We start from the raw sequence: 25,880 nt of genomic DNA, 5'->3' as shown, positions 1-25,880 counted from the left end.
TTCAGAAACCTCTCTCAGAACTCTGGGATCTCTGACATCCTTTCTGTACCTAATTCCAAGTACCTTAAAACTATGCCCCCTTGTGCTGGCCATTTTAACCCTGGGAAAAACCCTCTGGTTATTCACATGATCATTTATACACCTCTGTCAGGTCATCTCTCATCCTCCATCACTCCAAGGAAGGAAGGCCAAGTTCACTCAACCTATTCTCATAAGGCATGCTCTCCAATCCAGGCAACATCCTTGTAAATCTCCTCTGCACTCTCTCTATGGTATACACATCCTTCCTGTAGTGAGGCGACCAGAACTGAACACAGTACTCTCAGTGGGGTCTGACCAAGGTCTTATATAGCTGTAACAATTTTCTGCAATGCTAAGCCATATTATCCGCACACTCATCAAGAAAGGTGAATTGAAAAGGAATAAACCTTGTGTTTCGCTTTTAGCTTTTATTTCACATATAAATTCTATACAAGTGAACTTTATTCCCTATCTCAAATCCTTGGGAAATGATTTGTGAATTTTGAAAGGACAAAATTAGTTACCTGGTATTCTGTTACCTGAACTATGTTGTATTAAGGATAAAATTGTGTTTGCTGTCTTAACTACTCATTGGACCGGCCTGCTAACTTGATGCATGACTTATGCATTTGGACATCTATACCCCTCAGGGCTTCCCTCACTCTGCATTGATAATAATCTAGCTTTTGATCCTTCACACAGAAGGGCACACTTGTCCAGTTTCAAATCCATTTTCATGATTTTGCCCCATCATTCATTCTGTTTTCCATTGAAGAATTAAAATGTCACCATCACAACATGCCCTTTTGTATCACCAGCAGACTTGTAAATGTTACTTTTGTTCTCTCTTTAAAGCAAATAGTAAACAATTGAGAACCAAAAATCTTCATCTTGAGAAGGTCCCATTCATTCCAAATCAATGTCATTAGCTTTGAAGTAAATAGGCATAACAATACGTCTGGTCTGCGGGTTGAGATTCTAAAATGGAGAAAGGCCAGTTTTGATGGTATCAGAAATGATCTGGCAAGTGTGGATTAGGACAGGCTGCTACTGACAAAAGTGTACTTCGTAAGTGGGAGGCATTCAAAAGCAAAATTTTGGGAGTACAAAGCTTGTACATGTATGTCAGAATAAAAGGTAAAGACAACAGATATAAGGAACATTGGTTTTCAAGAGATATTTAGGACCTGCTTAGAAAAAAGAAGGTGCATTGCAGTTATAAGGAGGTAGGAACAAATGAGGTGCTTTTGGAGAATAAAAAATGCCAGAGAACACTTAAGAAAGAAATCAAGAAGGCTAAAAGAAGACATGAACTTCCCCTAGCAAACAAGCTGAAAGGAAATCCTAAGAAATTCAACAGATATTTTAGGTGCAAAAGGATTGCAAGGGACAAAGTTAGTGCTCTGCAAGATCTGAATGCTAATAAATTTTTTGCATCATTGTTTACTCAGAGGACAGACACAGAGTCTATAGAAGTGATGCAAAGTGGCATTTCCTTCATAGACCCTATAAAGATTACAGAGGAGGAGGTGTTTGAGTACAGAGAAGGTTCACCAGATTGATTCCTGGGATGGCAGGACTTTCATATGAAGAAAGACTGGATCGACTGGGCTTATACTCACTGGAATTTAGAAGATTGAGGGGGGGATCTTATTGAAACGTATAAAATTCTAAAGGCATTGGACAGGCTAGATGCAGGAAGATTGTTTCCGATGTTGGGGAAGTTCAGAACGAGGGGTCACAGTTTAAGGATAAAGGGGAAGCCTTTTAGTACTGAGATGAGGAAAAACTTCTTCACACAAAGAGTGGTGAATCTGTGGAATTCTCTGCCACAGGAAACTGTTGAGGCCGGTTCATTGGCTATATTTAAGAGGAAGTTAGATAAGGCCCTTGTGGCTAAAGGGATCAGGGGGTATAGAGAGAAAGCAGGTACAGGGTTCTGAGTTGGATGATTAGCCATGATCATACTGAATGGCGGTGCAGGCTCAAAGGGTCGAATGGCCTACTTCTGCGCCTATTTTCTATGTTTCTATGTTTGCTCTCCTTAGACAAATCAGGATGGATAAATCGCGAGGGCCTGTGCATGAACATTGATCTGTTGTCTACGCCTGTGTATTGATCTTTTGTCTATGCATGCACATTGATCTGTTGTCTACGCCCGCATATTGATCTGTCCTCTATGTCTGCTTATCGATCTGTCATCTATGCATGCACATTGATCTGTTGTCTACGCCTGCATATTGATCTGTTCTCTACGTCTGCTTATCGATCTGTCATCTATGCATACACGTTGATCTGTTGTCTAGACCTGCATTTTGATCTGTTGTCTACGCCTGCATGTTGATCTGTTGTCTATGCCTGTGTTTTGATCTTTTGTCTATGCATACACATTGATCAGTTGTCTGTGTATGCACATTGATCTGTTGTCTACGCCTGCGTATTGATCTGTTCTCTAAGTCTGCTTATCGATCTGTTGCCTATGCATGCACATTGATCTATTTACACTATTTTTTATTAAGTGCAATCATGAACAATAGCCAGATTAGAAATGCTGATCAAGTCATCTAGTTCCCAAAAAGAACTCTGATAGGCCAGTCAGGTGGTTCACTGCTGCTCAGTGACAGAACATTAAAAAAAACATATGTACAATTAAGAAACATTAAAAAGTAGTAGAAATACTGGCATCATGATGATCATGATGAAGTCTGCTGGAGAGAGAAATTTACACACATGCTGTCCTCTATAATTCAGAGAGATTGAAGGATAAGATTATAGGGTGACAAAACGTGGCAGGAGAACTTGAAACTAAAAACTAATCCCTACCAGGAGAAAACAGCACCTGATCTTTCTGCACTGTTCTCCAGCATTTTAAGGACTAAGTCCAGCCGGAACATAACTCACAAGTGCTCTTGAAAGCCAGGCATTAACCCTACCTACCAACAACCAAGCATTGCCATCCTGGTCCCCTTCATGATAGCTTATGAAGAAGCATGCGGCTTCCCTCCCAGAGATGAGAGGTGTTTGTGCACTCGACTCTTGAAGGCTTGGACCCCATCGTCACAGCTGTTTCCAACCACAGCATCTGGAAGGCTGTTTCAAATTCTGATAGCACAGTGAGGGAAGCTTCTATCCAGTGTGTAGGTTCTCGCATCATAGAACAGCATAAGCAGGCATAGATAAACTTGATCGTGTGGTGCGCCGTCTCTCATAAGATGAAGGCAGCGTGGCGCGAAGGTCTGCAGGACTATGGCTGGTGTGCATTTTGCATAACACAGTAGCTTCAGCAACCTGTCGACTGTGGTGTAAGCTACTGATGGCTAGCTTCTCACGAGCTGTGGCTTCATCTACACCTATAATCCTGAGAGCCTTTCTTTGAATGGAATCAAGCTGGCTGAGGACACTCTGTGAGGCATTCATCCATGATAAGCAGGCATACTCCATGATATTTCATACCTGGGCTTTGTAAACTGTGGCTCTGCTCTCTTTGTCTAGTTTGGATGCTACTTTCCACAGAGCTCCAAGCCTTTGTCCAGCCTTGTTTGAAATAGTAGAAAGGTGTTTATCTCACACCAACTTGCTGTCAATATTAACACCAAGGGTTACTAGCTCCTTCTTTAAATCCAGCTTTCAATTCTCAAGATACAGGTCCGGGGTAGATGGATTCCTCTTCCTAGACATCACCATCACCTTGCACTGAGTAGGCTCAAAGGCAACATTCCAGTCATCTGCCCAGGTTTTCATCCTGTCAAGATCCCTATTCAGGCCTGCTGTCACTGTATTACTCTCTCCTGCTCTAATTGGTGCAAATATTTTGGAGTCATCAGTGTACAGGTATAGCTCATTACTGCATGCATCAACCAAGTCGTCAATAAAGACGGAAAACAGAAGTGATCTTGCTTGCACGTTGATCTATTGTCCATGACTGCATATTGATATGTTGTCTGCACATGCACATTGATCCGTTGTCTGTGCCTGCGTATTGATCTGCTGTCTGCACCTACATATTGATCTGTTGTCTACTCATGCACATTGATCTGTTGTCTGTGCATAGTATTGATCTTATGTCTACGCATGCGTATTGATCTGTTGTCTATGCATGCACATTGATCTGTTGTCTATGCCTACATACTTATCTGTTGCCTGCATATTATCGAGAGGCTCATCATGAGGCACATCAAGACCCTGCTGCCCCCCTCACTGGATCCCCTTCAGTTTCCGTACAGTCCCAACCGCTCAACAGACAACGCCATTGCCATCACCCTCCACCCGGCCCTAACCCACCCTGACAAAAAAGACATGTACGTTCGAATGCTGTTCATAGACTTCAGTTCAGCATTCAACACAATCATCCCTCAGAAACTGATTGGAAAGCTGAGCCTACTGGGACTGAAAACCTCCCTTTGCAACTGGATACTAGACTTCCTGATTGGGAGACCACAGTCAATCCAGATCAGAAGCGGCTTCTCCAGCACCATCACACTGAGCATGGGGGCCCCCCAGGGCTGTGTGCTCAGTCCACTGCTGTTCACTCTGCTGACTCACGACTGTGCTGCAACACACAGCTCGATCCACATCATCAAGTTTTCTGTTGACACAACCGTGGTGGGTCTCATCATCAAGAATGATGAGTCAGCTTATAGAGAGGAGGTGCAGTGGCTAATGGACTGGTGCAGAGCCAACAACCTGTCTCTGAATGTGAACAAAGCAAAAGAGATGGTTGTTAACTTCAGGAGGGCACGGAACGACCACTCTCTGCTGAACATCGATGGCTCCTCAGTAGGGATCGTTAAGAGCACCAAATTTCTTGGTGTTCACCTGGTGGAGAATTTCACCTGGTCCCTCAACACCAGCTCCATAGCAAAGAAAGCCCAGCAGCGTCCCTACTTTCAGTGAAGGCTGAGCAAAGTCCATCTCCCATCCCCCATTCTCATCACATTCTACCGGGGTTGTGTTGAGAGCATCCTGAGCAGTTGCATCACTGGTTCAGAAATTGCACCATTTCAGATCGCGAGACTCTGCAGTGGATAGTGCGGTCAGCTGAGAAGATCATCGGGGTCTCTCTTCCTACCATTACAGACATTTACACTGCACGCTGCATCCGCAGAGCAAACAGCATAATGAAGGACCCCACACACACCTCATACAAACTCTTCTCCCTCCTGCCATCTGGGAAAAGGCACCAAAGCATTTGGGCTCTCACGACCAGACTATATAACAGTTTCTTCCCCCAAGCCTTCAGACTCCTCAATACCCAGAGGGCCAACTTACTGTCCTCTACTGTGCCTATTGTCTTGTTTATTATTTATTGTAATGCCTGCACTGTTTTGTGCACTTTATGCAGACCTGGGTAGGTCTGTAGTCCAGTGTAGTTTTTGTACTGTTTCATGTAGCACCATGGTCCTGAAAAACATTGTCTCGTTTTTACTGTGTACAGTACCAACAGTTGTGGTCGAAATGACAGTAAAAAGTGACTTGACTTGACTTGATATTTATCTGCTGTCTGTGCCTGCATATTGATCTGTTGTGTATGCATACGCATTGATCTGTTGTCTACACCTGCGTATTGATCTGTCTGCGCAAGCATATTGATCTGTTGTCTGCAAATACACATTGATCTGTTGTCTGCGCATGCATATTGGTCTGTTGTCTATGCCTGCATATTGATCTGTTGGCTGTGCCTGCGTATTGATCTGTTGTCTACACAGGCATATTAATCTGCTGTCTGCACCTGCGTATTGATCTGTTGTCTATGCTGCATGTTGATCTGTTGCCTACATCTGTGTTTTGATCTTTTGTCTGCACCTGTGTATTGATCTTTTGTCTGCACCTGCATATTGATCCGCTGTCTACTCATACATATTGATCTGTTGTGTATGCGTGCGTATGGATCTGTTATCTACATATGCGTATGCATGTATTTATTTAATTGATATGAGGTTGAAAAGGTACAACGAATTGGCAATGAGCACGAACTTGAATATCAGAAAATATCATGAACTACACCGACAATTATGGAATGAAGTAGCGAGAAGAAAGCTGTCACAGATACTAACAAATGGATGCGTGAGCAACAGTGCACAGAACACAGTGAAAGATGCAATCAGCAAAGTTAAAGTGGAAATAACATGGCAATGGCTTCAGTTGGGAAAGTTATGAATTTGAGAGTGCTAATGAAGGCTGGGAGTTGTATATCAAAAGGGTTCCAGCTGCTACCATCCAGGAAATGGTACTGCAGCATAAAAGCCAGGACCAACAGGCTCCAGGACAGCTTCTTCCACCAGGCTTTCAGACTGCTTAATTCATGCTGAAACAACTGTATTTCTATGTTATGTTGACTATCCTGTTGTAAATACTATTTATTATAAATAACTATAAATTGCACATTGCTCATTTAGATGGAGATGTAACGTAAAGGTTTTTACTCCTCATGTATATGAATGATCTAAGTAATAAAGTCAATTCAATTCAATTCGATTCAACTGTATTATAAGGTGAACAATGTAGTTGAGCAAAAGAAAGCCTCCACATTTCTTAGCTTGATGGGTACAAGAACGTATAATCTCTTATGCAACCTAGTAACCTCTGAAAAGACAGCAAGCAAGAAATTTGATGAAATTGCTACATTTACAAACTTACTTGAGCCCTAAACCACTAATAATAGCCTTAAATTTTAGATTTTACACAATGAACCAAAGAATGAAAGCATTTCTTTGCAGAGCTGCACAAACTTTCCCAGTACTGTGACTTCAGAGATGGACTTTCTGATGCATTAAGGGACAGGAATGCATTTGGCAAGCATTGTCAAAGCACTCAAAAGAAGCTACTGTCAGAAAGAGACCTAATCTTAAAATGGGCATTGACCATCGTAATATCATTAGAGACTGCAGCAAAAGATGCAGAAGATCTATATAAAAAAAGGTTAGGATGTGAAATCCACAAAATGTACCTGAACGGTACAAAAAACCAAAAATGTTGTTGATGTGGCAAATCCTCCCTGATGCAAATGACTGCTGGTTCAAAGAAAAAGTTTGTAGAAAGTGTTACAGACAAGGTCACGTAGAGAGAGTATGCAAGGCAGACAAAAGCACTACCATAGAAAAAACAGTGAAAAGTTTCGATCAAAAAACTAAGTGTAACCCTCAGGCTCTGCCAGCTCATGTTTGTCTCGGGGGAAAACAGCCTCTGGCCTTATCAAACTGAGAAATCATGTTTGTGTGGATGCTGAGTAATATACCACCCAGTTACAAACCCACCATGCAAAATATCAGACAGTACACCATATGCAATTACATGATTGAATTTTATGAAACTTAATCTGAATATAGGGTTGGTAATGAAAATAAAAAAGGGCCCATTTCAAGGAAAAGTCAAAAGTGCACGTTGGAGCTCACTCATTCACCATTCTTCCACAATCAATCTCCTCCGAGCGTCACCAACCTTCGGGTCCTCAGATCCCAGTCCACTCCGTCTGGTGGTCTACCACCTATCTCCACACGTGTCTTCCCTCTTCATCTCTCCTCAACCAAAGACCCATGAAAAATCTCCTTCCAGATTCACAAGACTGAGCAATAATCTCTGGTTGGCTAAAATGCATACCACAGTCCTGTTATCTCCAGTCATAACCCAAACATTGCTGCTACAGAGAAATCGTTACCTCAGCAGTGAAACATTACAGAGAAGCCATTACATTAGCAGTGAATCCTTACAGCACGTTACATAAGCAGCTACATAAAGTGACTGAATGTGAAAAAGAATCAGACAACACAGAGTTTGGCAAAGGTGAGTTGTCATGCCTAGAGCTACATAATATTTGTGAAGCTGATTACAAAATCATCTGGATCACAATAAATGTGTCTGGTGTAAAACTGAAAATAGAACTGGACACGGGGTCAGCTTTGTCTATAATTTCAGAGACTGACTACAGCAGACTCTTTTCTATGATACAGTACCATTAAAGAAGATCTTAGTGATGCTGAAAAGCTACACAGGGGAAAAAGTGTTTCTCAAAGGCAAGCTGAAAGTGAATGTGACATATGGAGGCCAAACACAGCAGTTAGAATTTTATGTATTGAAAAGAGGAGGACCAGCACTTTTGGATGTGAATGGTTGACAAACTTGACTGGCACTTAATCAAATTGCTCGGTGTGGCATCAACAGGCACCAGTAGCCCAAATAGTAGCACTAACCAGAGGCTGACACAGCTACTTAATGCTAATGAGAGTGTGTTTAAGAAGGGTATTGGGTAGCTCAAAGGCATGAAGGCCAGAAATGAACTGGATGAACAGCAACACCAATACTCCATAAAGCATGTTCAGTGCCTTATGCCCTGCATTCTACAGGGGATGCAGAACTCCAGAGCTTGAAGGCTCTAGAATTCTCTCCAAGGTGGAGTGGAGTAATTGGGCTATGCCATTGTCCCACTGATCAAGAAAGGGAAGGCTGGTGCTATTTACAGCTGGTGCTGTGTACTGTGCAGTATCCCCTGCCAGGGACAGAAGACATTTTTTGGATCTTTGACAGGTGAGGAGACACTTTCAAAGATTGACTTGTCACAAGCCTATCTGCAAATGGAGATTGAGGAGTCAAGTAGGAATTTCCTCACAATCAACACTCACAAGAGTCTGTTCCAGTATAATCATCTCGTCTTTGACGTCACATCACCTCCAGCAAATTGGCAAAGTGCAATGGACCAAGTGCTCCAAGATATCCCAAGATCACAATGTTACTTCAATGACATCATTGTGACAGGCAAGAATGACGAAGAACACTCCAGAACCTTGATAAAATGCTATCCAGTCTGAGTGAGTATGGTCTGCGCAAAGAGAGAGAAATATGAGGTTTTCAGAATGAAATCTCATACTGTGGACATGTCATTGACAAGCATAGTTTACATAAGTCACAAGAGAAGATTGAAGCAGTGGTACAGGCATCCAAACCAGTAAATGTGTCACAACTTTCTGAACTACTATCATCGGTTTCTCCCAAACACTGCTACAGTACTGCATCTGTTGAATGCAATGTTGCAGACAGAAGCAAAGTGGGAATGGTCAGAAAGATGTGAAAGAACATTCAAGGAAACAAAGAGACTAACAACATTTGATGAATTGCTCACCCATTATAACACATCAGACTGGTGTGCAATGTGTCCTCTTATGGCACTGGAGCCATTTTGTCACACATTATGAAAGATTGTTCTGTATGCTCGATTGTGTTTGCTTCATGATTACCAATGAGCGCAGAACACAACTATGCACAAATCGACCAAGAAGTCCTTAGACTACCATGGGAAAAAAATAAGGTCCAACTCTACCTCTATGGACAGAAGTTTACATTAGTGTCAGATCAGAAACCCCCTGTGTCCATTTTCAATCTCAGGAAGGAAATTCAGTGATGACTACTATCCAGTTACAATGTTGGGCATTGTACCTAGGAGTCCACCCTTATGACATAGAGTTCAAGGGTACTAAACAACACAGCAACACTGATGGTTTGTCACATCTTCCATTGTTGGCAACTGAAGAAGAAAAGTCTTCATACTGTGACCCAGCAGAAGTGTTCCACACTACATTGGTGGACCAGCTGCCAGTATCAATTCCAAAATACAAAGGGAAACAAGGAATGACCTAACATTGTCAAAAGTCTATGAAATCACCATGCAAGGATGACCAGCTCATGGTAACCCCTATGTTTCCAGAGTTCTCCGTGAGACCAAGCCAAAGAACTTTGATGTGTGGATCTCGCTTTATGGTTCCCTCTAAACTGTGTACCAAAGTGTTAGATAATCTACATGGAGGACACCTGGGTACAGTCAAGAAGAAGAGTGGAGCTATGTAGAGTGGCAAGGAATAGATAAATAGATTGAAGATTTGGCTAAAGCTGTTTGAGATGCCAGTAAATTCAAATTGCACTCCTACAGGCACCCGAGAAGTGGTCGTCATCACCATGGCAAAGAGTACATAGTGACTTTGCTGGACTATTCATGGACTCCATGTTTCTGGTTGTTGTGGATACTTATTTGAAGTGACCAGGGGTTACACGAATGAAGTCAATCACCTCAACAAAGATTGTCTCTGCTCTGAGGACTATTTTCACCAGAAATGGCTTACCAGAACAAATTGTGAGTGACTACGAATCACAATACACATCAGATGAATTTTAGCTGCTCATGAAGAAAAATTACATCAGACATTTCAAGTCAGCTCCTCACCACCCAGCACTGAATGTGTTAGCTGAAAGATTTATCCAAACCTTCAAGATTGTCATGATTCCTTCTGGCACCTGGCAATCTTCCTCAGGAATTGGGCCTCAATCACCTTGTTTAGTTCCCAATCATTCCCAGGTTCCACTAACTACAAACACCTGCTTATCCATCAGCAAATGCGGTATAAAAATCCTGTGACCACAATAAAGAGGTGCCAGTTCATTTGGTTGACTCGTGTACTAGTAACCTGGTTCCATGGTTCTTAGGACTATCAATTCTAAGTCCAGCATTGTTCCTGAATTCTCTACTAAAACCAAGACTCCAGGTAAAGACTCCCTTGGCACCAATTCCACGCTCGCTACGACCGTAACCCAGCCTCTGCGCCCGTGTTCTGCACTTGGGTTCGTTCCACCGCCACGTTCTTGCAACAGAACAAACTTGCCACGATGAACCCAGCGGACACGGATCCCGAACAACAGGCCCTGTCTAGCCAGGGTTACCTATTGGGCGCCCACGACCAACTACTTCGGGAGATCACGGAAAACCTTCGGACACTAACCACGAATGTGCAGAAAGTCAGTGAACAAGTGGACCTGGTCTCCGCTTCTTTTTTTCCGTCCCCTCCAAGAACACCGACTACCCAAACCACAGTGCTCGGGATGGCTTCGCCCCCAGAATCAGCAACTCCATCCTCTCGAGAGCTGTATGTACCCGAGCCTGAACCTTACGCTGGGGACCTAGGTAGGTGCTGGGCCTTCCTGTTACAATGCTCCCTAGTCTTTGAGCTGCAGCCACGTACCTACACTTCCAATAAATCTAAGATTGCGTACATCATGGGGCTGCTACAAGGAGATGCCTTGGCGTGGGCAACCAGAGGTTTGTTGCTCCTACTCCTCATTTGTCGCGGAAATGAGGAAAGCCTTCGAACAATCCATTTGCGGTAAGGATGTCACAAAATGGCTGCTTACTCTTCGACAGGTTTTGTGAAGTGTGGCCAGGTATTCCATTGAGTTCCGGACCTTAGCCGCAGACTCCGGGTGGAATGACGAGGCCTTACGGGAGGTGTTTCAACAGGGCCTCTCAGACAAGATAATAGATGAGTTGGCCGTGAGGGACGACACAGACTGTCTGGACTCTCTGATCTCGCTAGCCATTTGATTAGATTATTGACTTCAGGAGCATCAGAGAGAGAACCAGTCGCCCCGCTCCTCGGGAAAGCCCACAGTCTACCTTACCAGTCTCAGCCAGCCCCCCTTCCCCAGCCATTCCCAGAGTGGCTCCTGCTACGACTGTCCCCACCCCCCTGTGGGAGGAACCGATGCAGCTGGGGCAGAATCATCTCTGCCCGGCCAAACTAACTCGGAGATGGAGAGTTGGGGATTGCTACTATTGTGGCCAGCCAGGATTTTTCTGGGATACCTGCCCTCAGCGGCCAGAAGGGGTGAGCTCTCCAGTGAGAAAAGGAGCTCTGGTGAGCCGAATGATACTCCCTTCAGTATCCCAGACTCGGATGCAGATCCCGGCAACTGTGAATTACCAACAGCAGTCCCTGTCCCTATCCGCTTTAGTGGATTCCGGTGCCGAGGGCAATCTGCTGGACGAAGAGATAGCCACCCAGGCCGGAATACCTCGTGAGCCGCTAACCACCCCCCTGGAGGCCCGAGCCCTGGATGGAAAACTGCTGGCTCGGGTGGCCCACTGTACGCCACCCCTGACCTTGATCCTATCCGGCAACCATCAGGAGGAGGTACAATTCAGTCTCATTCATTCACCTCAAGCCCTGGTAGTTCTAGGGTATCCATGGCTGACTCAACACAATCCCCATATTGACTGGTCTAATGGGAGGATAGCCAAATGGAGCCCATCTTGCCATTCCAACTGTCTGCAGTCGGCCCCATCTCCCAGAGAAGCTTCTGTGACCCCACCTGTTCTGGAACCCCTCGACTTGTCCCGCGTTCCCACAGAGTACCATGACTTGGGACAGTAAACAGCGGGCCCTTTCCCTGCCTCCACAGCACCCATTTGATTGTGCTATCAACCTTCTCCCCGGGGCCCCGCTACCCACTAGTCGCCTTCTTAACCTATCCCGACCAGAGAGAGAGGCCATGGAAAAATACATTAGCAAGTTCCTCGCGGTGGGCATTATCAGGCCTTCATCCTCCCCGGTAGGCACCAGTTTTTTTTTGTAGAAAAGAAGGACAGGACAATTCACCCTTGTATTGACTACAGAGGCCTAAAAAATATAACAGTTAAGAACAACTACCCTCTACCCCTCATTAGTTTGGCATTTGAACGACTGCATGGAGCCATCATCTTCTCAAAGGTGGACCTTTGCAACGTCTACCATTTAGTCAGGATGAGGGAGGGGGATGAATGGAAGATGGCCTTCAATACACCTCTGGGTCACTTTGAATATTTGGTCATGCCATTTGGCCTCACCAATGCTCCCGCTGTTTTCCAAATGTACTGAGGGACTTCATCAATTGGTTCATATTTGTTTACCTTGACGATATCCTGATATTTTTTAGCAGCCCCGAAGAACACGTACACCATGTCTGTCAAGTCCTCCAGAGACTGTGGGAAAGCCAGTTATTTGCAAAGGCGGAACAATGCTAGTTCCACGTCCCTTCGGTCAGCTTCCCATGCGATATCATTGAAAGCGGGCAGGAAAAAGAAGACCCCGAGATGATCAGGGCAGTTGAGGAATGGCCCAGACCCATGACATGCAAACAACTTCAACGATTCCTGAGGTTTGCAAACTTCTACTGCAGATTCATCAGGGACTACAGTCGAGTGGCGGACCCCCCTTACCCGGCTTATCTCGCCTACCACACCATTTTGCCGGGATTCCGAAGCGAACTCAGCATCACCGACCTGAAGAGGCGTTTCACCACCGCTCCCATCCTGGTCCATCCAGACCCATCCCGTCAATTCATCATTGAGGTGGACGCCTCTGACTCTGGGGTAGCAGCAGTCCTATCCCAATGAGCAAGTTCAGACGAAAAGCTTCACCGCTGTGCCTTCTACTCTTGCCAACTGTCCCCCGCCAAGTGGAATTAAGATGTGGGGAATTGGGAACCGCTGGCAGTCAAACTAGCTCTGGAAGAATGGAGGCACTTGTTGGAGGGGGCAGAACATCTGTTTTTGGTGCGGACTGGTCATAAGAACCTGGGGTAATTCAGACTGCCAAATGATTGAACTCCTGCCAGGCCCATTGGGCATTATTTTTTGGACGGTTCAAGCTTACCCTCATGTACTGTCCAGGATCCAAGAACGGGAAGCCGGACGCACTATCCCACCAGCATGACTCCAAGGATGACACCTCCAGCTCCAAGATGATCCTGCCACCATCCTGCATTGTAGCCACCCTCACTTGGGAGATTGAAACTAAAGTAAAGGAAGCCCAGCGGGACGACCCTGACCCTGGAAATGGACCCGGCGGTCGCCTGTACGTGCCCATCTCCGTCAGGTCTCAGGTTCTCCAATGGGGGCACACATCCCGGTTTGCCTGCCACCCCGGGAGTGATCGGACCCTGGCTCTCCTGAGGAAGCACTTTTGGTGGCCGTCCATGGAGGGGGACACCTGTTCTTATGTCTCGGGGAAAGGTCTCTCATCAACCACCTGCGGGTCTAATTCATCCTCTACCTGTCCCTGGTCACACATGGTTCTAGACTTCATCACCGGTCTACCCCCTTCATACGGAAACACCACTGTCCTCACCGTGGTAGACCGATTCTCCAAGGCGGTGCAATTTGTGGCCCTCCCTAAACTCCCTTCCTCTCAAGAAACTGCAGAGTTTCTTGTCCGCCACATCTTCCGCCTCCACGGAATCCCCGCGGACATCGTCTCCGATCGAGGTCCCCAGTTCGACTTGCAGGAATGGAAGGCCTTCTGTCAAGTCTTAGGGTCATCGGTCAGCCTGTCATCTGGCTTCCACCCCCAGACGAATGGGCAGACGGAATGGGTCAACCAAGACCTGGAGGCGACGCTACGCTGTGTAACGGGAAACAACCTGTCGACCTGGAGCGACCACCTCCCGTGGGTTGAGTACACCCACAACTCTCTGGTGAGCTCTGCCATTGGGAGGTCTCCATTTGACTGCTTCCTTGGGTACCAACCCCCGCTGTATCCCGCGCAGGAAGAGGAGATTGCGGTACCGTCAGTTTGGAACCATATTGATCAGTGCCTTAAGATTTGGGAGGAAACTCACATGACCCTACTCAGATCAACAAATCGAAATAAGAAGACAGCTGACTGACACCGGGCTCTGGCACTGGAGTACCAACCTGGGCAGGTGGTGTGGCTTTCCTCCAAGGACGTCCCACTCAAAAACGAACATAGGAAACTTGCCCCTTGCTTCCTGGGACCAGTCAAGGTTGAAAGGGTTATCAATCCCACAGCGGTCTGCCTAAAGCTGCCAAGGTTCATGCACATTCACCCAACTTTTCATGAGTCTCAGTTAAATCCAGTTTCTATCAGCCCCTTGTGTTGCCCAGCTGAGACTCCCCCACCTGCCCATATCATCACCAATCATCCGGCATACACCATCTGACGACTACTAGATATGCACTGTTGGGGCAGGGATCTCCAATACCTGGTGGACTGGGAAGGGTACGGTCCAGAAGAGCGTTCCTGGGTCCCCTGCTCCTTCATCCTAGACCCTTCCCTCATCCAGGACTTTCATTGGGACCATCCAGACCGGCCTGGAGAATCACCGGGAGGCTCCCATTGATGGGGGGAAATACTGTCATGGTCCCTTCTGGCACTTGGCGATCTTCCTCAGGAATTGGGCCTCAATCACCTCGTTTAGTTTCCAATCATTCCCAGGTTCCACTAACTACAAACACCTGCTTTCCATCAGTAAATGGATGAAAAATGGATGACATGGATAGAAAACTGGTTGGCAGATAGAAAGCAAAGGGTAATGGTGAATGGGTGTTTCTCGGAATGGTAGGTGGTGACAAGTGGGGTGCCACAGGGTACGGTATTGGGACCACAGCTGTTTACGATTTACGTCAACAATTTAGGTGAAGGCATTGAGAATAACATCAGCAAGTTTGCTGATGATACTAAGCTTGGTGGCAGTGTGACATGTGATGAGGATGTTAGGAGAATTTAGGCTGACTTAGATAGGCTGGATGAGTGGGCAGATACTTGGCAGATGATGTTTAATGTGAATAAGTCTGAGGTTATCCACTTTGGGAGTAAGAACAGGAAGGCAGATTGTTATCTGAACAGTGTAAAGTTAGGTAAGAGAGAAATACAAAGAGATCTCGGAGTCCTTGTTCATCAGTCACTGAAGGTGAATGAGCAAGTTCAGCAGGCAGTGAAGAAGGCTAATGGAATGCTGGCCTTTATTACAAAGGGAATTGAGTACAAGAGCAAGGAAATCCTTTTGCATTTGTACAGGGCCCTGGTGAGACCACACCTAGAGTATTGTGTACAGTTTTGGTCTCCAGGGTTAAGGAAGGACATCCTGGCTGTAGAGGAAGTGCAGCGTAGACCCACAAGGTTAATTCCTGGGATGTCAGGACTGTCTTATGCAGAGAGGTTAGAGAGACTGGGCTTGTACACGCTGGAATTAAGGAGATTGAGAGAGGATCTGATTGCAACATACCAGATTATTAAGGGATTGGACAAGATAGAGGCAGGAAATATGTTCCAGATGCTGGGAGAGTCCAGTACCAGAGGGCATGGTTTGAGAATAAGGGTTAGGTCATTTAGGACAGAGTTAAGGAAAAACCTTCTCCCAGAGAGTTGTGGGTGTCTGGAATGCACTGCCTCGGAAGGCAGTGGAGGCCAATTCTATGGATGCTCTCAAGAAGGAGCTAGATAGGTATCTTATGGATAGGGAAATCAAGGGATATGGGGACAAGGCAGGAACCGGGTATTGATAGTAGATGATCAGCCATGATCTCAAAATGGTGGTGCAGGCTTGAAGGGCCAAATGGTCTACTTCTGCACCTATTGTCTATTGTCTAAATGCAGTATAAAAATCCTGTGACCACAACAAGGAGGTGCCAGTTCGTTGGTCAACTTGTGTACGAGTAACCTCATTCCATGGTTCTTAGGACTATCTGTTCTAAGTCTAGCATCGTTCCTGAATTCTCTACTAAAACCAAGACTCCGGGTAAAGACTCCCTTGGCACCAATTCCATGCTCGCTATGACCGTAACACCTCCTGACTCAGTCTCTGCGCCTGTGTTCAGCACCTGGGTTCGTTCCACCGCCATGTCCTTGCAACAAAGATGTCCTTTAAAGCTATGGACAAGGAGGACGTTTCTCTACAGCACAGGTTGGACAATTTCCTTTTTGTCTATCAGAACTCTGTTCAAGCAACAACAAAATCAAACATCTGCAATGCTGTTCATGAGCAGGAATCTGAGATCTCACATAGACCTCCTGAAACCAGATGTACAGAGGGAAGTGCAGAGTAAGCAGTTCAGCCAATTGCCAAGTGAATCAACAAGGATCTTTGAGATTGAGTCCTAGCACGTGATTATCCAGAAGACAAGAGGACATCAGGTAGGATAGCCACAAGAACTGGATCTCTGATGTACACAGTGGATGTTAGAGATCATGCATTGAGATATTATGTGGACCAGATACTGGATGTGCAACCAAAGAACCAGTCTGAGTTGACTGCATCCAACAAGATGGACACATTACAGCCACTGGACTCAGCAATGATCATGTCACTGAGAGCAACATGACACCAGCAACTGAGAACATTGCCTTTGTCAAGACAGCTGCCAAATCTAATGCAGAGACACTATCTTGAAAGAAACAGAGCATCACCCAAAAGACTGGATCTTTAGAATAGTGAAGTTATTAATGGACTGGTATTATGAATATGATTGTGGAAAGGGAAATTGAATGTTTTGTACATATACTTTTTAATATTACATTAATTTGAAGGGAGAGGAAGTGTACTGTATGGATCTATTTCTTTCAGAGCAATGCCTCCTGTTAGCACTAAGTATGATGTGTTGTCTACACATGCGTATTGATCTGTTGTCTGCACACACATTATTCGTTCTTTCTCCTGCTGCAATGTGAATACACCAGTTAAAGCCACTTCCAGTGTGTGTGCTTTTATTTAATCGACATGTAGTTACAAAGGCACAATAGTTACTATGAAAGTGGATGAAGGGAAGGTAGTGGATGCTGTCTGCATGAAATTTAGTAAGGCATTTGACAAGGTCCTGCATAGGAGGTCGGTCAAGAAGATTCAGTCCCTTGGAATTCAAGATGAGGTAATAAATTGGATTGTGCGAAAGCCAGAGAACGGTAGTAAATGGTTGCCTCTCTGACTAATGGAGGCCATGACTAGTTGAGTGCCACAGGGATTGATATTAGGTCTGATGTTGCTTGTCATCTATATCAATGATCTGGATGATAATGTGGTTAACTGGATCAGCAGATTTGCAGGTGACACCAAGATTGGGGATGTAATGAATAGTGAAAAATGCTATCAGAGAGATCTGCATCAGCTGTAAAAATGGGCTGAAAAATGGCAGATGGAATTTAATACAGAGAAGTGTGTGATGTTGCATTTTGGTAGGACCAACCAGGATAGATCTTACATAGTGAGTGGTAGAATACCGAAGAATGTGATGGACGAAAAGGATCTGTAAATAAAGGTCCATAATTCGTTGAAAGTATCATCACATGAAGATAGGGTTGTAAAGAAAGCTATGGGCACATTGACCTTCACAAATCAATGTACTGAGTACAGAAGATGGGGTTGTTATGTTGAAGTTGTATAAGACATTGGTGAGACCTAATTGGGAGTATTATGTGCAGTTTTGGTCAGCAACCTACAGTAAAGATGTAAATAAGGTTGAAAGAGTTCAGAGAAAATTTACAAGGAAGTTGTCAGGTCTGGAGGACCTGAGATATAAGGAAAGATTGAATAGGTTAGCACTTCATTCCTTAGAATGTAGAAGATTGTGAGGAGATTTGATAGAGGTATACACACTTATAAAGGGTATAAATAGTGTAAATGCAAGTAGGCTTTTTCCACTGAGGTTGGGTGGGACTACAACCAGAGTGAAAGGTGAAAAGTTTAAGTGAAGCATGAGTGGAAACTTCTTCAATCAAAATCTCGTGAGACTGTGGAACAAGCTGCTAGTACAAGGGGTGGATGTGAGTTCAATTTCAATGTTTATGAGAAGGTTGGAAAAGTACATAGATGGTAAGGGTGCGGAGGGCTGTGGTCCTGGTGTTGGTCAATGGGAGTAGGAAGTTTAAATGGTTGGCACAGACTAGGTGGGACAAAGGGCCAGTTTTGTGTGCTGTACTTTTGTATGACTCTATGACTAATGTTTTCTATGTGACAAAATGTTTTCAATCCATGTAAATGCAATTCCTCCAAAACCCTGGACTTTTAATTTGTACTCTAAACTCCTGTGAGGCACTCCTGTGTGAGAGTATGGAACTAACTGCCAGTGAAAGTTGTGGATGTGGGTTCAATTTCAGCAGTTAAAAGCAATTTGAATAAAAGCAATTTGGACCATAGCCCTTCATGGTAGTTGGCTAAGAAGGTCTATGGTCCAGGTGCGGGTTGATAGGACTAGGCAGAATAACAGTTAGGCATGGACTAGCTGGGCTGAAGGGCCTGTTTCTGTACTGTAGTGATCTACGACTCTATGTTATTAGTTACCTGACATGCATCAATTCCTCCTGCTAAGATACCGGCACAGATCATATTTTCACTGACAAGTTTTTTATAGATCCTTTTGCATCGTTGATCATTGATAATGTTCACTACTGCTTTTTGAAGGATTGTTGCAAATGATCCTGGAGACAAAGATCAGAAATTATAAATAACTTTGCAATCCATTAGCTAAATGTTTGATTGGAGACACAAGACTGGACATTGGAATGTGGAGAGAGAAGCAAACTGCTGCCGGAACTCAGAGGGTCAGAGGCAGAAGGATGGTTGATGTTTCTGGTTGAGACTCTGCATAGGACAGAAGGTGTCGAGGGGAGAGAGCAGTATAAAGAGAGATGGAAGGGTGAAGGGCAGACTCATGATACATTGGAACCAGGTGAGAAGGGACAGTATGGACTATTGGAATCCAGTGGGAAACAAGGAGGGTGCTGTCAAAAGGTGGGTGATCATTAGAAAACATAATAAAAGGGAGGAGAGAGGAGCAGGTAGAACTAGGTGGGGAAGGGAGAGTGAAGGAATCAGAGTCAGGTTTAGTAACATTGGTATATGCTGTGAAATTTGCCATCTTTCTGGCAGCAATACAATGCAGTAAAACACTAGAGAAAAAAACTGAATTACAGTTTTATATACTGTACATATACATTTATATAACTTAAATAAGTAGTGCAAAAAATAAAAATAATAAAGTAATGAAGTGGTGTTCATGGGTTCAATGTCCAGTCAGAAATCAAAGGCAAAGGGGAAGAAGCTGTTCCTGAATTGTTGAACCTTTAGGCTCCTGTATCTCCTCCCTAATGACAGCAATGAGAAGAGGATTCATCCTGGGTGATGAGGGTCCTTAATTATTCAACCCTCTATTTTTCTATGATCTATGTGCCTATCTAAGAGACTCTTAAATGCACAGTCACATATACAGACATATATACACAGTCACATAATTTGAAAAAGATTTGGAGATCAATGCTAACATAAATATGTTAGGGCATTTTGAGGTCAAGGAAGGAAGTGTTGGGCCTCCTAATGACTATTAAGGTAGATAGGTCTCCAGGGCCTGACAGGATTTATCCCAGGTTATTGAAGGAGGCAAGAGATGAGACTATTGGAACCTTGACCAGTATCTTCAAGCCCCCTCTAGCCACAGGTGAAGTCCCAGAGGACTGGTGAGTGGATAATGTTGTACATCTATTTAAGAAGGGAACAAGGGAAAATCCTGAGAACTATAGACTGATGAATCTCATGTAAGTTGTAGAGAAATTTCTGGAGAAAATTCTTAAGGGTAGGATATACTGTATGAGCATTTGGAAATCCATGGCCAAATTAGGGAGAGCCAGCATGCCTTTATGTGTGGCAGGTCATGCCTTAGCAACTTGATTGAGTTTTTTGACAAGGTGGTGAGAGAGATTGATGAGGGTAGAGCAGTGGATGTTGTCTACATAGATTTTAGTAAGGCATTCGACTAAGTCTCTCATGGGAGGCTAATCCATGATGAATTGGCTGCTTAGATTCAGAGCTAGCTTGCACATAAAAAAGAGAAGGTCGAGTTTGAAGGGACTTACTCGAGCTGGAGTTCTGTAACTAGTGATGTTCCACAGGGATCTGTGCTGGGACCTCTGCTGTTTGTAATATATATAAATGACCCAATGAAAATGTAGATGGGTAGGTTAGTAAGGTTGCCGATGATACCAAAATTGGTGGAGTTGTGGATAGTGCAGAAGATTGGTGTGGTGTTGCATGTTGTGTGGAGGTCGGCTAGTGAGAACAGCGGGAAGAGTTTAAAAAGAAGACAGATTACAGAGTGGGTGTCAGAGGAGCGGGTGACGGAGTAGTGGGAGACAGAGTAGGAAAGCTTTGGTTCAACGGGACTCAGGCAATAAGGGGTCAAGGCCAGGTAGGTTATCTGTTTAAAATAAAGACAGGAAGTATGTGTGTGAGGCTGGTTTTCTGTGCTCAGTGTCAGAAGTGGGAGGTCCTGGAGACTCCCAGCTTCCCGCATGACCACATCTGCACCAGGTGTCTCGAGCTGCAGCTCCTTAGAGACCGTGTTAGGGAACTGGAGCTGCAGTTTGATGACCTTCGTCTGGTCAGGGAGATTGAAGAGGTGATAGAGAGGAGCTACAGGCAGGTAGTTACCCCAGGACCACAGGAGACAGAGAAGTAGGTAACAGAGGAGAGGGAAGGGCAAGAAGCTGGTGCTAGAGAGTACCCCAGTGACTGTCTCCCTTAACAATAAGTTTGATGACCCAAGATGGCGGTGCGACGCAGCTTGCAGCAGGCACTCCGGAACTGATTATCTGTTATTTGTGAAGTGGGGTGCCGTGCGCAATCATAATCGATTAAAAACGGACATGGAAGTATGGAGAAACATCAGGAAAGTCCAGGAAGACTTTCTTCATTGCTGCTACTGCTGTGAGGTCCGGGAATCTGCTGGGAAGAACAGGCCCTCAGTCCTCAGGGTCGTGTTGCCGATGGCTGTTAGTGGGGTGGTCTTAATACGCTCGGCAGAGGATAGAGCTTGGAGAAGCAGTGCCGGAGGGGATGGTCATCGACTCAGAGGTTTGACGGACTCAGGTCACTTTCGGTGTGCGCTGCGTCTGCAAGGCTGGTTTTGCCGGAGCTTCCATTGAGTGCTGCGTCTGCGAGGCCGAGTCGGGCAGCGCCTTGGAAGTCCATAGCAGGGGTATTCCCTTCTGCCACCAGCGTGGGATGGCGAGTCTGTCGGGACGCTGGGGACTTGTGGAAACTGTGGTGATTTCTTTTGAACTTACATTCCTTTAACATCTTGGACTATTTTTCTGTGCCCATAGTCTTTTTTTTATATCAATTATGCTATTGTTTGCACTGTTGCAACTATATGTTGTAATTATATGGTTTTATGTAGGTCTTGTAGCTTTAGTTTTTGGTCTAGTTTTTGTCTGGTGGATTTGGAGCTCCTTTCCGGGGAACGCGCTAGACGGTAGCGTGATATTAATACGCAGCAGCCTCTCCCGACTCTGGATTGGGAATTGCCAAACGTTATGTGGATTTTCTGGTGTAGTCTGTTTTGTCATATGCTTTTGTGATATCATTCTGGGGGAACGTTATCTCATTTTTTAACTGCATTGCATTTGTGGTTTCTAAATGACAATAAACTGAATCTGACTACTGTTTGGAGGGATGGCCTACCTGGAAGAAGCAACAGTGGCCGTGTGTCTGGCCCTGTGACTCAGATGGGTAGGGAAAGGAAGAGGATGGCAGCAGTGATAGGGGACTCTATCACACGCAGTTACATACACACAGTCATATATACACAGAGACAGATATAGTGACAGATCCAGTTACATATATTGTGACATGTACACAGTGACATATACACAGTGATTATAGATACACTGTGACATATACACAATGATTATAGATACAGTGACATATATAGTCACATATATACAGAGACATGTATACAGTGACAGATCCACAGTCACATACACTGTCACATATACACAGTTACATATATACAGTGATTATATATACACAGTGACATATGAACAATCACATATACACAGTTACGTATACACAGTGACAATAGATACAGTCACATGTGCACAGTGACTTATACACAATGATTATATATACAGTCACATACACAATGATATATACTCAGTGACATATACACAATGACTTATACACAGTCACATATACTGTCACATGTACACGGTGACATATGGACAATGACAGATATACAGCTTTTGAGTTAACTGTTGACTTTATTTGTGTTTCCAACTTTTACTCTGGTGGCTTTGTTGATTGCATTTCTTGTCACTTTGCCAATTCTGTAGCAAATATATAACAAGGATGTAAGACCATAAGGCCCCAGGACATTGGAGCATAATTAGGCCATTTGGTTCATCGAGTCTGCTCTGACATTCAATCATGGCTGAAACTTCTTTCCCCTCCTTAGCCTCACTCCCTGCCTTCTCTCCATAACCTTTAATTCAAGATTTCCAAAATTCAAAAACTTTATTGTCATTCTAACCGTACATCAGCTCTGCAGGGCAGAATGAGACAGTGTTTCCCATGAGCAGTGCAATCATAACATAACAAACGCAACACTAAATAATAAACATAACAATAAATAGTAAAACACAACAGCCACATGTCAGTTAAAAACAAGTTATAAGCGTCCAGTGCGAGTTAAAACTGTCCAAAGCAGAGTCAGGTAGAGCAGCTATTTAGCAGTCTGACTGCCTTTGGGAGTTCAGTAGCCTTGTGGTTTTAGTTTTGATGCTCCTGTAACATTTACCTAATGGCAGAAGAACAAACAGTTCATGGAGAGGGTGTGAGGGGTCTTTAATGATGTACTGTGTCTTCTGGAGGTATCGACTCTGAAAGAGGTCTTGGACAGAAGGTAGGGAGACCCCAATAACCTTCTCTGCTCCCCTAACCACCCTCTGCAAGGCTTTTCTGTCGGCAGCACTGCAGCTGGAGTACCAGGTTGTGATGCAAAAGGTCAGCACACTCTCAACCACACCTCTGTAGAATGTAGTTAAGATGTTAGTGGGGAGTGATGCTTGTTTAAGCTTCCTCAAAAAGTGCAATCACTGCTGGGCTCATTTTACAATCCCAGTGGTGTTCCTGGACCAGGTGAGATTGTCCGAGATCTGCACCCCAAGGAACTTGATGTTTTCCACTCTCTCCACTGTGGAGCAGCTGATGCTGAGGGGTGTGTGCTCAGGCTCAGACCATCTGAAATCAATGATGAAATTGATGCCATATCCAATCAAGAACCAATCAATCTCTTGCTGTAAATATACCCAACAATCTGGCCTTATTTGTAAGTCAAGTAAAGCGCATAAAGGCAAAGTGTAATCAAATTAATTGGGGTTTCCTGAGCTTAACTCAAGCAATTAATTTTAAAATAGGAAGCAAAGATTTTAACAGCATTATAGAACATCAGAATAAAGCCAAAACTTAAGAAAAATCTAACCTTGATAAGCAAGTTTTCCCCATCCTGTGATTCTGCATTTTTGTCCAGCATGGAAGATTTTACTGCTTGATGGAAGGCAAATTGGCTGGATGAAGTCATTGAAGATAAGGGGAGAGGAAAGCTCCAGGACTGCAAAATCATTGTTAAAGTTTACAGGAAAGCTAAAGTTGGGATGATTCTTGATTCTACTGATGGATCTCGATAGACCTCGTCCAACAAAAACTGACCCCATGTAAGCTTTCCAGAGCGAAGGATCTCCATAAGCACTTTAAACAAGCATGAACATGCATATTGTCAATAGGTTTGAAATTAATTATATGCAAGTACCATCACCAGTTTAAATCTAAGCTGTTGTCCTGTCATAAAACATTCTCATAGAGCATTCAACAGAAGCAGGCCATTTGCTCCACCATGTCCAGACTGACCATGGACTACAGTATCTATCTTTCCCAATTGAAATTGTTATTTCACAGAGGACTGGTCATTGCCAGCTCTGATCCTACAAGTTGTCACTTGCTATAAAAGTTGTTATCCACCAGCTTCCCATTAACACCATTAGTCTGACAGTTATATACAGGCCTCCAAACAGTAGCTGGGACATGGACTACAGATTATAACAGGAAATAGTAAAGATACGTTGGAAGGACAACATTGTGAGATTCACAGGAGATTTTAACATGGAGGTAGATTGGGAAAATCGGGTTGGTAATGGATTTCAACAGAGTAAGTTTATTGAACACCTGCAAGGTTGCTTTTTAGACCAGTTTGTAGTTGAGCCTACTGGGGGATCAACTATACTGGATTGGGTGTTACGTAATGAACCAGAGGTCATTAGGGAGCTTACAGTAAAGGAATCACCAGGAAGGAGGTAGTGATCACAAGATGATTGATTTCAGCTTGAAATTTGATAGGGTTAGTGTGATATTGTTGATATCTGGTGTTTTTTTTTCATCCAGCAGAAAGGGACTATTCATTCTTCTCTCATGTCCATCATTCCTATACCAGGATTGATTATTTTTTTTATTGATAGTCAAATGATTCAATTAGTTTGATCCACTGAATATAAAGAAATAGCTCTATCTGACCATTCTCCTGTATTTCTATCTTTAAAGCTTCCTGAACAGATCATATGAACAGATCCTGGTGTTTTAATTTAACTTTGTTATCTGATACAGTCTTCTTAAAATCTCTGAAGAATCAAATTACTCTTTTTTTTTGAAGATAATGCGTTGGAAGAGACTTCTAGTCTCATCATTTGGGACGCTTTTAAGGTATATATTAGAGGACAAGTTATCTCCTATTCTGCACATATTAAGAAAAAAGCTAATAAAGAGAGAACTGATTTTGTTAATCAACTAAAGCAATTAGACCAGAAATACCCTTTGGCACCAGACCCTGAACTATACAAAAGATGTATTGAAATTAAAACTAAATATGATCTTCTTATACAATGGCATGCAAAAGTTTTGGCACCCCAGTCAAAATTTCTGTTACTGTGAATAGTTAAGTGAGTAGAAGATGAACTGATCCCCAAAAGTCATAAAGTTAAAGATGAAACATTCTTTTCAACATTTTAAGTAAGATTAGTGTATTATTTTTGTTTTCTACAATTTTAGAGTGAAAAAAAGAAAGGAGCACCATGCAAAAGTTTGGGCAGCCCAAGAGATTTGAGCTCTCAGATAACTTTTACCAAGGTCTCAAACCTTAATTAGTCTGTTAGGGATATGGCTTGTTCACAGTCATTGTTAGGAATGGCCAGGTGATGCAAATTTCAAAGCTTTATAAATACCTTGACTCCTCAAACCTTGTCCCAACAATCAGCAGCCATGGGCTCCTCTAAGCAGCTGCCTAGCACTCTGACAATTAAACTAAATTATGCTCACAAAGAAGGAGAAGGCTATAAGAAGATAGCAAAGCGTTTTCAGGAAGGTGTTTCCTCAGTTCGTAATGTATTTAAGAAATGGCAGTTAACAGTAATGGTGGAGGTCAAGTTGAGGTCTGGAAGACCAAGAAAACTTTC

The 25,880-nt window shown here is 43.9% G+C and overlaps 1 protein-coding gene across 1 annotated transcript in view; it reads right to left on the bottom strand.

Annotated features, from left to right (window-relative positions):
- LOC132393876 (transmembrane protease serine 11C-like) overlaps window positions 1–25,880 on the bottom strand; it is a 125,387-nt gene that overhangs the window by 16,463 nt on the left and 83,044 nt on the right. The window contains exons 4-5 of the mRNA XM_059969280.1: window positions 23,861–24,126; window positions 18,889–19,025 (exon numbers count right to left, since the gene is read on the bottom strand). Coding sequence (XP_059825263.1) covers window positions 18,889–19,025; window positions 23,861–24,126 — 403 coding nt within the window. The remainder of the gene's footprint in view (window positions 1–18,888; window positions 19,026–23,860; window positions 24,127–25,880) is intronic.

The sequence above is a fragment of the Hypanus sabinus genome, chromosome 5, assembly GCF_030144855.1.
Source record: "Hypanus sabinus isolate sHypSab1 chromosome 5, sHypSab1.hap1, whole genome shotgun sequence".
NCBI classification, from domain to species: Eukaryota; Metazoa; Chordata; class Chondrichthyes; order Myliobatiformes; family Dasyatidae; genus Hypanus; species Hypanus sabinus.
The sequence above is the reverse complement of the archived record's forward strand: the minus strand, read 5'-3'. Positions and strand labels throughout refer to the sequence as shown.